The sequence below is a fragment of the Mytilus trossulus genome, chromosome 8, assembly GCF_036588685.1.
Source record: "Mytilus trossulus isolate FHL-02 chromosome 8, PNRI_Mtr1.1.1.hap1, whole genome shotgun sequence".
NCBI lineage: Eukaryota > Metazoa > Mollusca > Bivalvia > Mytilida > Mytilidae > Mytilus > Mytilus trossulus.
This window is the reverse complement of record NC_086380.1, coordinates 7,733,711-7,747,440: the sequence shown is the minus strand read 5'-3', so window position 1 is coordinate 7,747,440 and position 13,730 is coordinate 7,733,711. Positions and strand designations below refer to the sequence as shown.

The following is a 13,730-nucleotide window of genomic DNA, read 5'->3' as shown; positions in this document are numbered from 1 at the left end:
CTCCAGGATTCATTGCCAGTCCGTATTGGAAATATTGCCCTACAGTCACATCATTGCAAGTCCGTATTGGAAATATTGGCCCCATATTCACATTTGATGTATGTAATACAGCTTTCAGAACAAGTCTGTATCGAAAAAGTTGGATTATTTAATAAAAGTGTTATGAACTGGCTGTTTCTGTATTGGCACTGGTATAGATACTCGGTCAGCTGTATTGGCCCTCGATCCTACGGGTCTCGAGGCCAATACAGCAAACCTTGAATCTATATTAGTGTTAATACAGAAACAGCCAGTTCATAACACTATCTTGAAGTTAAGATGGAACGTAAGTACTGAACGAATTTAAATGTTTATGTAATGTCGATGGAATATATGGGAACCATCGAATTTTCACGTCCACGCTTATTTTATTTTCTATCTGTTTTTCCGCTTATTTTCATGTACTTCTTGGCAATATATTTAATCGTAAGACAACATTTTCTGAATCCGGTTTTTTATGGATGTGTATGCTTTGTGTTACATCATGAACAAACAAAAAATACGGATACCACGCAGCTCAAATATTGACATTTACTCGATGTTTTACAAGGACTTTGCTTTTTAGAGGCCTATACTCAGCCCTGTGTGGTCGAAATGGGAAATAAAATTCCAAACCATTTGTAGAAAGAGTGTCAAAAGAAATATCCAGTAATGACCCAATTAAAGAACCATTATTGCCACAACTTTCTTAAGGTCCATAGGTTGTCTGTTGCAAAGCAAATTTCTGTCTATCCAACATACACTCAATTCCAGCATCAGTACACATTACTCTTTCTTCATCCCGATCGATCCCTCGGCCTCCCTTGAAGAGTCTACCGATTACGTTCTGTTTTTAACTTGTTTTTTTGTATGAACTATTCACGATTGGACGTTTAAAACTACTAAACTGGAAAAAAAAATCAATGGTACTCCGTTCTTACTGTCTGCCCTTGAGATGTATAATTAGTTTGTAATTTTTTTTTTTTTTAATCGGACCTAAGATCAATAGTCATTTTTCATATAAGTATTAACTGCGCATAAATTGTGGAATATACGTTGACATTAATTTGCTAATGTACAAGATATATCATAATTTATTCAAAAAAAATATTGCTTGTAAACAAATTTAGTTACGCTTACATACGATGTTATATAATTTTATAAATTTTAAAAGTTTTTTTAATCATTTACAATTGCACATGTTGAAGAAAAGGTAAAAAACACAAGTCTGTAATTTGTATATTTGAGTGAAGCGTTAATGAAACTGTTCTTCATCATGCATGAAATATTTGCCACTGAACGTTGAGCAAACAACAATCAATATTGTAGTCATAGTCTTCGGAAGGAACGTTTGATCATTCAATACTTAAGGGAACGCATCAATAATAAAGTGTGACGATTCAAGGGTATTACGTTCAATTGCTAAGGCCTTCCAACGAACAGTGGAGATAACTTCTAACTTCTCAGGCCTTCCAACGTACAGTGGAGATCACTTCTAACTTCTCAGGCCTTCTAACGTACAGTGGAGGTCACTTCTAACTTCTCAGGCCTTCTAACGTACAGTGGAGATCACTTCTAACTTCTCAGGCCTTCCAACGTACAGTGGAGATCACTTCTAACTGCTCAGGCCTTCTAACGTACAGTGGAGATCACTTCTAACTTCCCAGGCCTTCTAACGTACAGTGGAGATCACTTCTAACTTCTCAGGCCTTCTAACGTACAGTGGAGATAACTTCTAACTTCTCAGGCCTTCTAACGTACAGTGGAGATCATTTCTTCTCAGGCCTTCTAACGTACAGTGGAGATAACTTCTAACTTCTCAGACCTTCTAACGTACAGTGGAGATCATTTCTAACTTCTCAGGCCTTGCAACGTACAGTGAAGATCACTTCTAACTTATCAGGCCTTCTAACGTACAGTGGAGATCACTTCTAACTTCTCAGGCCTTCCAACGTACAGTGGAGATCACTTCTAACTGCTGAGGCCTTCTAACGTACCGTGGAGATCACTTCTAACTTCTCAGGCCTTCTAACGTACAGTGGAGGTCACTTCTAACTTCACAGGCCTTCTAACGTACAGTTGAGATCACTTCTAACTTCTCAGGCCTTGCAACGTACAGTGGAGATCACTTCTAACTTCTCAGGCCTTCTAACGTACAGTGGAGATCACTTCTAACTTCTCAGGCCTTCTAACGTACAGTGGAGGTCACTTCTAACTTCTCAGGCCTTCTAACGTACAGTGGAGGTCACTTCTAACTTCTCAGGCCTTCTAACGTACAGTGGAGGTCACTTCTAACTTCTCAGGCCTTCTAACGTACAGTGGAGATCACTTCTAACTTATCAGGCCTTCTAACGTACAGTGGAGGTCACTTCTAACTTCTCAGGCCTTCTAACGTACAGTGGAGGTCACTTCTAACTTCTCAGGCCTTCTAACGTACAGTGGAGGTCACTTCTAACTTCTCAGGCCTTCTAACGTACAGTGGAGATCACTTCTAACTTCTCAGGCCTTCTAACGTACAGTGGAGGTCATTTCTAACTTCTCAGGCCTTCTAACGTACAGTGAAGATCACTTCTAACTTCTCAGGCCTTGCAACGTACAGTGGAGATCACTTCTAACTTCTCAGGCCTTCTAACGTACACTGGAGATCACTTCTAACTTCTCATTATAACAGTCAGAATAATCTGCAATAGAACTGTTCCAAATTGTCCTAGAACAGGTTTACAATAGTCCGGCGGCCTAGAACTGTTTTAAGTAGAACTGTCATAATCAATTATAAGCAGAATAGACCAAATCAGTTCTAGGTAGAACTTTCCAAATCAGTTCTAGGTTAGAACTGTTCTAGCTACAACTGTCTAAACGGTGTCAGAATGACAGTTCTACATACTGTTCTAAAACAGTTTTCCTGAAAGATTCTGAAAGATTTGATGAGAGGTCAGAAGTGATCTACATTGTACTTGTTTGTACCCGCTAATTTACTGACGACATTTCCATATTAATGACCAGTGTGTCAGCCTTGTAAATCTGTCGTCGTTTAAAGATGTCGTCGTTTGGCCACGAGCATCACTGAAGAGACATGTATTGTCGAAATGCGCATCTGGTGCAACAAAATTGGTACCGTTGATTGTATTAAAGAAGTTCACTATGACAGGGACGATACATTTGATTTTGATATCCGTTTTAGATGTACCTTTATTTTTTTCATTTAAAATATGTAAATTACATAATTTTACCAAGGCTTTTTATAGTACTTACTACACAAATCCTTGATTCTGCGTAGTTATTTGTTTTCGAGGGACAAACAAGTGATTATATTAACTTCTTTTACTTTAAGGGTCCATATACTTTATAGTTAAGGTAATTGATGATTATGGTTAGGTTCTAGGGTTTTTTTAAGGTAAGGAGAACGGCTTTATGATTAAAGCTAGTGTTAGGGTAAGGTTTAAGGTTAAGAATCGTGCTCTTTATATATGCATGGTTGGTACCCCTAAAGTAAGAGAAGGTCATAATGAATATCAATTTAGTTGCTAACATTTGTCGTACTTTTGTAAACTCTTGTTTTCATTACTTTTTGGTAATAATACTACAGTACAGTCACTTGAAAAAATGTACGATTTATCCTTTTTTTCTCTAAGAGTGTCAGTGAGATTTTGATCATCACAAAGTGGTCACAATGTCTATGTCAGTATGTGATAGCTATTCTTAGTTTACAATATAGAAATACTTACTGTCTCGTAAAGAAGTTCCGTTGCATAGATAATAAGAAGAGGAGGCAAATTTCAAAGTGCACTTGTTAACAAAAGTTTTGTTGATTAAAGATGTTTATTCGTTTGTTCTATAGTTACATATATAGTATAGTATGTGTATATATATTCATGGATGGAATTTTTGTCTTCCATTCTACCTTCTGGTATATCACATGTTTTTAATCTCAAACTCAGTACTTTATCTACTTATTTTTGAAAAAAGACTTTTCAATAGAAAAAAAGATCTTTACATTCTGAGGGACACGGGAGCGGGAATTCTCGCTACATTGAAGACCCATTGGTTGCCTTTGGCTGTTGTCTGCTCTATGGTCGGGTGGTTGTCGTTTTGACATATTCACAATTTCCTTTCTCAATTTTATTACCATTGAAAATTCTAAAAGATAACTGTCAAATTTCATGGTAAATTATGATGTTTCCGTTTAAAAAAAAACACAAATTAATTGCAAACAATTTAAAAGCGCTATCATACAACCAGACAACATTTTGAAAATTCCCCTAATTGGTCGTAGTGTGATTAAATACGCAAATACACAATGGGTCATATAGTGATAGTTGACGCTGTTAAGAAATTGAAAGTAAACAAACGGGTCAGCCGCCCGAGGGATGGGTACTTTTTATATATTTAGTGGTACCATGCCCTGCTGGTGAGCACGGGGTCTTTTTTTAAAACAACGTATTTGTCTTGAACAGGATCGCTCATTTAACTGTGTAAGATACAGTGTAGAACCCAGGTCTAGAACAGCATCTATTTTATACGGTCTCGAACAGGGTATACATTTTCTGAACGTGTCTAGAACAGGGTATGTTTTTCAATGATTTCTGATTAGAACAGGGTATGATATTGCAAGTGCTGTCGGCACAGTAATATCTGAAAGGATAATCAGCAACACCCCCCCCCCCCCCAAAAAAAAAAAACCCACCACCACCGGAGATAGCTGCTTTTGTTGCTTTCCTGCACTAGCATAATTATTTTGACTACATCAGCATCGTACATTCGGTGATTAGGAAAAAATTATGAGACACCAAGCTTGACATTACAGATCATTACACGACAGTAAAAAACTGATTATACAGAAAAATCAAAATGAAAATTTCCTTTTAATTGACTAAATAAAAGTAAAATCCCTATGAGATAGTGCAGATATGTTAGTATTATTATATCTTACATTTATGTATTTGACAGTAAACACTGAAATGTGGAATATAATCTTTATTTTTCATATAAGTAACATTATACTTGTGACATAAACAAAAGTAACAACAACAATAAAATAACTAAGTTGAACACACACATATCTATATATGTACAAGTAAAACTTACTAAGAGTCCCCTGTCCTCAGCTCTAAAGACTGTTTTATAAAGGAACCTGTTTTTTTTCACTTGGTTTATATTAGAAGGATTTAGTAGGATTACTAGTTTTTGTTTATCAGATAGATTTGGAAACATAGGATTATCTATTGCCATGTCATTAAAAAGTTTTATACGTAAAACGTTATTAATTTGACAGTGGAGGAGAAAGTGATTTTCATCTTCTAAGGTTTTACCAGTTGGACATGTTCTATTGTCTCGAGGTATTTTTAGATATCTGCCCTTCTCAATGAGCAAATTATGGTCACTAATTCTAATTTTTGTAAATAAACGTTTAGTTTCAAAATTTTGATATTCAGTAAGATAAAATTCTTGATCTTGTTTGACTTTAATATTTTTGTAAAGACAAAATTTGTTATTTTCGTTCAAACTATTTATTTTATTTTCCAGTAGTTCTGAATAAAATTTACTTATAACATTCTTAATCCAAGTCTTTAATTTGTTAACTTGTTCCATGTTTTGACAGGACATTACTTTTTGTATATCAATATTCATTTCTTGTGTTGAATCTTTTATAAAAGTGGACCAAGTATAAACTCCTTGTGAATCAAGGTGTTTACTTAATGTATAACTTTCTTTTAGTAACGGGTTTATGTTTTCAGTATTTCATCTAGCCCAATAAAGAATTGCTTGTGTTTTAATATTATATGTTATTTAGGTCTCAGACAGGGTATATACTGTGACATTCCCGGCTTAGAGTTTATATCCCCTGAGCCGAAGGCGAAGGGGATATAAGCCCTAAGCCGGGAATGTCACAGTATATACCCTTTCTGAGACCTGAATAACACATATATTATGGATTACCCCTGACTTAATGTTATTTTCCAGTGCAGGTATTTGTTGACAACACATATTTAAGTTGAAAACCCAACCTGATATGTTCGGCATACGTGAAGGATTTTCTAATTTGGTGTGAACATACCTTTATTGTGGATGTAATAATTTATAATAACACTTTTTAACACTAGATTTAAGTATTAAAGGTGTAAATTACGTGATTTTGTATAAAAAATGTATTATTGACTGAAGCACGTCATTATTTTCCCTCTGTGAGCCTCTGGCAGTCAGATAGCCTTTGACTACGTCACATAGTAACCGGTGTTGTGATGACGTTTTTGAGGTTTCAATTGGGGATAAAAACGTCGTATATACCCCGGCAGTTTCCTGAATATATACTGACATCTATGTGTTGTTATCCAATCACAAACCTCGACAAATTTGTAATCCGTAATATATTTTTCTATTGGTTGTCTACCAAGTTCAGCTTTAACACCTAAATTAGCAGATGTTTTTTTAGTACCTAGAATATATTTACAGAAATTAACATGAACCTTTTCGAAGGGAGTCTTATCCAAATATTGGAAATTATCTATATCTTTGTTTTGAGATTTTAATCTGCATTTTGCTCTATAATAAGATTGATATGTATCCATGTATGATATTTCAGCATTTATATGTTAAATTTGGTTTTATAAGAGAATCAAAAAGATTACAGGATACATTAACAGGGAAATTTCCCAAAAAGGCTATAGGATATTATCATCAGACTTAGTCAAAAGGCGAATTTGTTACAGAAAAACTTGTTTTAGTTTTAGATTATGGTTTAAAACTGGTTTTGATTGGTTTTGGTTTAAGTTTCAAAACTGGTTTTGGTTGAGATATTTTTCAACAAATGTAAAGTTTATCTAAAAAAAACATGATGCCAAACTGAACTACTTGGGCATCACGGTTGGTCTCTTCTGTACATCTCCAGAATGTCTTTTGGTGAAGAATAAAAAAAAAATGAATTTGGAACTCTTCTGAAGATATTCTATAGAATATCAAATAAAATTTTAATATGTTCGATGACATGAAACTGAGACAAGTGCTTGGGACAAGTGCCTGTGAAAATGACCGATCAAAAGTTTAAACTGAGGTCATCTTATATAGTTTATCCATTTTTTTTCAAGTAACCAAAGAGATTTTTTTTTTGTATAAAGCCAAGATATCAGAATGTTCTCAAAATCATTTTTCTCTGATGGTCCTAGAAGAAAGTCTTCTAGTCCTAAGGGGGGCTCCTTACTATTTCTTATGCAAACAATTTTTTTTTTGCACTACGACTTTTCAAAGTCTTTTATTGTATATGAATGTATATGTTAGGATACAACGTACAGCAGACGCTTCAGTCTGGGGAACAATGTTTATTTCAGTACCACTTGCAGCTAGCTTTGAACAAACTTCTTATAATTGCAAATACTTTTATTTGTATGCTTTGAGTCTATTGTCTTAATGTTAGTTGGCCGGTTTCTTTTCTTTTTGTACTACCACACTACTGTTTCAGCTTTAGGGAGGATTGAGTGCTTTGTACATGTTTAAAGCCACATTCTGTATGTATGTGCCTGTCCCAAGTCAAGAGCCTGTCAGTCAGTGGTTGTCGTTTGTTACTGTGTTCGTTCACTTTATTTTTTACATTTATTAGGCTTTTAGTTTTCTCCTTTAAATGGTTTTACATTTGTGATTTCTGATTCTTTTATAGCCGACTATGTGGTATGAGTTTTGCTTATTGTTGAGGGCTGTATGTTGACCTATGCTGTGTCATTTGGTATCTTTCAAGACTTGTATCATTGGCAATCATACCACATCTTCGTTATAATATCAACCTCTGCCATATTCTTTATGAACTTGTTTAGTGGTTGTCGTTGGTTCATGTCTCAACTCATATTTGATATTTTGTAAATTTTTGCTTAGAATTTAGACATAAACATAAAAAATCTCTTCATAATTATTGGTAATATACTGACAGACACAAACAGTCAAATTATAACAATCTCTGAGATGGGCACACTGTATACCAATATCAATGAATTATCAATGGTGGTTCACCATACCTAATCACAATTTAAAACTTCAACATGGTACCTGTCAAATGTTTCAGTGTTCATACCAATTCGAGAATGGAACAATTTTTTTTTTATATTTCACAATGAGTTGTGCTTATCTTAATGCAACAACATATATACCAAAAATTACTGACTTAGAAATGATGACTTAATCACAAATTTTAACAATTCTAACAATTTCATAAGCTTTTGTTCTCATAGGCTATTTCAATTTATTTCAGTTATGAATTCTAGTAATGCTTACACTTTTTTTTATCTGATTGTTATCTTATAAACATTAATCGTCATCTCAGTATTTTCCACTTTACAATAAAAAAAAAAATTACAGACTGAGAAAAATAGCAATAACAGAAACAAGTAAATGACCAAACAAATACATGTAGTATTGAGAATTGACATTAATTATCTATATAAAACTATGTGAAGTTAAAAAACACGAAAAACAAAAAGATGATACAGGTACTAGAACACTAGTATTGAAAATCCACTAAAAAGATCAATTTGACCATAGAATCTGCATAAAAAAATGTGCGACCACTACACTGCATCAACGATGCCGCCATTGTAAACCCTAAACCGAAACCACAAACCACCCTTGGACATGGTTTGAATAGTTTCTGGAACCAGTTTGGGTTTGAGAATAACAAACGGCAAACCAGTTTTGGTTCGAAACTAGTTTCAAACTGGTTCTCATTAACAAATGGAAAGTTTAACAAACTAAAACTGGTTTTGCACTAACAAATACGCCTTTGATTTTATATGGGTGGTTTGTTTTCGGAATCTGAGACACTTGACCGATTTTTTGCGACCTTGACGTCATACAACAATCGCTTCAGTACATGTGTACGACATTTTCTTTTATGACGTCTAAATCTTAAGGAAACGTCTTGATAGCCAGTATACACTTGGTTTGGTAATCATATAAATATATATTTGAGTGTCGTAGTCATTATCAAAGTCTGATTGAGAATCAATAGATAACTTACCAGGAGTAATACGTCCTCTGGCTAATTTCTTGCTTCTACACACACTTGTAATAGTAAGTCAACTTGTTAGTGTATTTTAACGTCACAATATAGCGGCGGGCACTTAGGGCGCTGACAACGTCAACAGACTCTGTTATAAACCAGATTTGGTTGGTGTAAAGCAGTCAAGGGGAGTTTTTTTTATGAATGCACGTATGAATGTTAAACCTAGGGCAACAACCATTTGATTTTCGGGGGGGGGGGGGGGGGGGGGGGGGGGCTTTGTTTGACTAATTTATACAATCTTCTGCTAATGAAATGTACAAAACTGGAGTGTTATGGGTAGTTTTGTTTTTTTCGTGCATTTTTCATTAAAGAAATTGCAAATTTGAAGCTTTATATCCATTTTGAAAAAAATATTGTGTTAATTTGGTATGGTTAATAGCTGTAGATTATATTTTTTCAGCAACTTAATTATCTAAAGAAACTTTAAACCACAAAAAGAAGAATGCATGCTTAATTATTTTTTTTATTAAATTTGAGATTTTTTTATCTTGACATGTTGAACAATTCAGTAAATGGTCAACTAATGAATTACGGAATCTAGATTATAGCTCATGAAACCAAGAAGCAATACATTCTGATGAATAGAAGCGGTAAAATTATAAAAACTCTTCTGTTACAATTTCTTTCAGGTTTATAGGGTCATATTTATGCTAGATTGACTGGACTAATAGTACACATGACACAACATAGAAAACTACAGAATAAAAACACGTACCCCACCAAAAACTAGGGTGATCTCAGGTATTCCGGAAGGGTAATTAGATCCTGCTCAACATGTGGCATCCGTCGTGTTGCTTTTAACAAATAGTCTAATTTGGTAGGTTATGGGGAATGGAATTGTAGTTACGTCGTAAGGAACATATCCGATATCATTTGTGAAACGGTTATCCAAAACGGTCAACCAACTCGTGATGGCGTCCGTAAAATTTACGAAGGGATGATTTCAAAATCACCATTTGGAACTCTTGGTTTGATAGCTTCCTTGTGAGCACCAACCCTCTATCAAGAAAATTATTATAGAAAATGCAAGCACGGGAATATCGTATCAATTGGAAGATATATCCCGTATGCAGGTGCTGCTGGAATGTTGCTACTTAGAAATGGAAAGTTCAAAACATGAACATGACTTGTAATATTGATTCGTCCCATTTATTTTGTATTTAATCTTATTCTCCAAAAATGAAATACGAGCCTAATTACATTTCTTATATATTATAATTCCGTATTCATATGTATACATGTATATTCACTGAGACACTGTTCAATACGCAGAATGAAGTGTTGTCATGCATCTCTTTAGGTTGGGTATACAAATAAGGTAATCTGGACACCAGCCCCCTCCACAGGCAACAACTAAATGCTTGAAATGGACATCATAATATCAAGTTACGACTAAGTTAGATTTTATTACATAGCCACCTCGGCTCAAAATCTAGTAGTCTCGTGACAAAATGGTGCTATGCTGTATAGGCGTGAAGGTCCTTTATATTTTTATAGGTGGAATGAAGAAAGTTTAAGCCATAAATCTATCTTCTTAAAAACAAATTTTCACAGTAAACAATCGAAGTTTTTCGCCTCGATTTTTTGTCATTTGCTTGACCAAAAACGTCCTCTGTCCTGATTCGTGTCTGTTGCATTGCTTGGAAATGCATAATGGGGTGGGGTGTTTGATATACCAAAGTCAGGTCACTCAGACCTTAACCTTGACATTTTGTGTTACTATTATAAAGGAAACCCTGGTCTAATTTACGTCCGGCTCATAACTTTTGTACCCTTAAACTTGAGTTAACCAAAGTTGTTATTGAGTTTCATCATAGGCCAAAGTGTCATAATTATTCATGTCCCAGTATGGTCACTCTGACCTATACTTTTGATCCCTATGATCGTGGACTGTACCACTTAGATCGACAAACTTTGCAAAATCATCATATGCAATTAAAGGATCGGGACGTGTCGAACATGAAAATGAGTTCACTCTGATCTTGACATTTATCCCTATCCTGAAAGCCAAAAATGTCATTATTTCTATATTGAATTTCACAGAGGCAACTAGCATCGATGTTTGGTTGGTATTAGTCTCCCAATCCAAACAGATCTATTTTTTGTGAGGTTGTCATTATTTTGATGACGTACAAACTATGCTCATTTTTGAAGGCCGTACAGTGACCTATAGTTGTTAATTTCTGTGTCATGTTAACGTTGGTCTCTTTGCAATCAAACCACATCTTCTTTTTATATAATCCTCATAACCAGTCAATCAGACGTGTTTAAAATATAACATGCATGTAAACTAAGTATATTCTTTTCGCTAATTTACGTGCATTTTTATAATGTTATAAATCACAAAATTCTGCTTAAAATATACAACTGATTGCGTATGTCGAATTTTTTAATATAGCTTTATTTATTGATCTCAGCGAAATAGATACTCGGAAGAACCCTATGGAAGGTCATACTTATTTCTATGTTTTACAGCTAACAGCTTGTCCTCTCTTTACATTTGAAAGGCAGATAAGAAGCTCCGCAATTAGTGTAGACAATATTCAATATCTCGATCCTTATAAATTTTATATACATGTAATCCGTAGATTTTCGGACGTTCAAAAGATGTTCAATAACCAACCATTACTTTGGATAGTTATATATGCAAAGCAAAGTCTGGAATGCAACATTTTGCATATATTTTAAAACAGTTTAAAAGATTAACAAAAATATAACAACATTAATATACAAGCAAAAATATTTAATATTTGTATATGAATAAAACAGAACATTTAAAAGACGTAGAAACATAAATTAGAATTGCAAAATGGTGTATGTAGTAAGTCATAAAAATTGCATCCATGATAATGTAAATACAACGTGCATATATAATAATAATTCTCTTCAAGGTTAAAAAGGATTTACTTTCTTTTATATCACAATTTCAATTGCAAATCAGTTGTGTAAAGAAAAACTTTTATCTCAAGATTTGTTTGTCTGTCATCATTAGAAAAAAACTTGTATCCAAAAGTGATCTCATACTTGGTAAATTTTCCCAGTCAATTTTCTAAACATAACTGTTATAATTGGAAACAATTATTATATAATAATAATTAAACTTACAGGTTAGGAAATCTCTCAGTCAACTTAATAGTATTGAGCCGGGGGAAAAAGATATGCCGTTTATACAAATAGTCTAACCCTCTAAATTGATAAAGGTCAAGGGATGTCTTCGTTAAACACCTTTTTTCATGCTGTAAAACTGCAGCTACGACAGTGTACACATATTATCACACCCTATTATCGGCTACCACTACTGTAAATGAAATATGTTTGCAAAACAGTAAAGTTTCCAAGTATGACAGATTTTACATGGTCTGTGATTCCGATTTTTACTGCAATGCATTAGCATTTCCAATCGCGTGAACAGCATATTGTGATCTATGTTACCTATTGGAGCTGCTGAGGTGGCAGATCCAGGTTGGGGATTCTGGGGGTTGGAACCCCCCCCCCCCTTTATTTTTTTAACGATCAATGCATTTGAATGGGGACATATGGTTGGAACCCCCTTTTTATCCGGGGTCGAGTGGGTTGAGGACCCCATTTCAATATGACCGGATCCGCCCCTGTGCTGTACTGTCTGAATGGTTATTGGGAGTTAGTATGAACAAAACAAAATATCAAAGTTTTTTATAACATAAGTTATACGTCATTTCAGAAGAGCTGTATTCTACACATCTATCTAGTACATATCAATGAACGCTTTATTTATAGGTCACTCGGCATTTATAATTGTCTAATGGCATCAGACATCAAAGCTTACTTATTAACAGAAACAATAGCACCATAAAATAAAAATTAAAGGGGAGATTAATTTTACAACTATTGTAATATAGTCCTTCCTCGGCGTTTGTCATAACAACTCTGTTGTTGAGTCTTTGGACGGGTCGATAGTCGTCTGAGATGTCACGGTCTGTTTCGTTGGCATAGTTTCTGTGCACCTGATGTCTAAATTTGTCAATCTGAAATAAACCCAGTACTTTGTTGTTAATTCTGTTAAGAATTTCCATCTTACATTAGTTATATGTGTCACTATAAAAATATGGACATGCAGAAAGATTGTTAATGATCCACAAAGTAAGAGGATGTGTAGTTATTCGGATATTTTTTTGTAGGCGTTTATTTTCCATACAGTTGTATTTGTTAACTTTTACTTCCAATTTTGTTGGTCTAATATTCTCCTGTTATATCTATAGTTTAGTGGTAATGTCGAAATCTCCACTACACACTCGTATAAATAAACAAAATTGAGAATTGAAATGGGGGGATATTATATGTCAAAGAGACAGCAATTAACTCGTTCAGAGGGTATATACAAAGTCTCCTGTTACCCTGCTTTCATGTTGAGTAACCGGCAATGTTGATATTTCTTTTTGCGTATCTAAAAGTTATGTCTGAGGTCTTCTTCGCGGTCCGCATTTAAACTTAGTTTTCTTTTAAAATGCACTATTGCTTGATTAACGTTGCTCTGAAATGTGTATTTTAAAATTATACTATTTATGGTTTTGCTGTTTTAGTCTGTTTAAATGTGGAAGTTACCGAAATGTTGTTCTTGTGACCCGCAAATGAGGAGTTGTATATATTGGTAACTGGGAAAAAAACCTAGTATTGTCAAGCTTCTACATCC

The 13,730-nt window shown here is 34.4% G+C and overlaps 1 protein-coding gene across 5 annotated transcripts in view; it reads right to left on the bottom strand.

Moving 5' to 3' along the window:
- Positions 1-11,789: 11,789 nt before the first annotated feature.
- Positions 11,790-13,730, bottom strand: part of LOC134728219 (carbonic anhydrase-like) — a 40,974-nt gene continuing 39,033 nt past the window's right edge. For all 5 annotated transcript variants that reach the window (XM_063592743.1, XM_063592744.1, XM_063592748.1 and 2 more), the window contains exon 8: positions 11,790-13,065. In XM_063592743.1, coding sequence (XP_063448813.1) covers positions 12,856-13,065 — 210 coding nt within the window. In that variant the 3' untranslated portion in view covers positions 11,790-12,855. The remainder of the gene's footprint in view (positions 13,066-13,730) is intronic.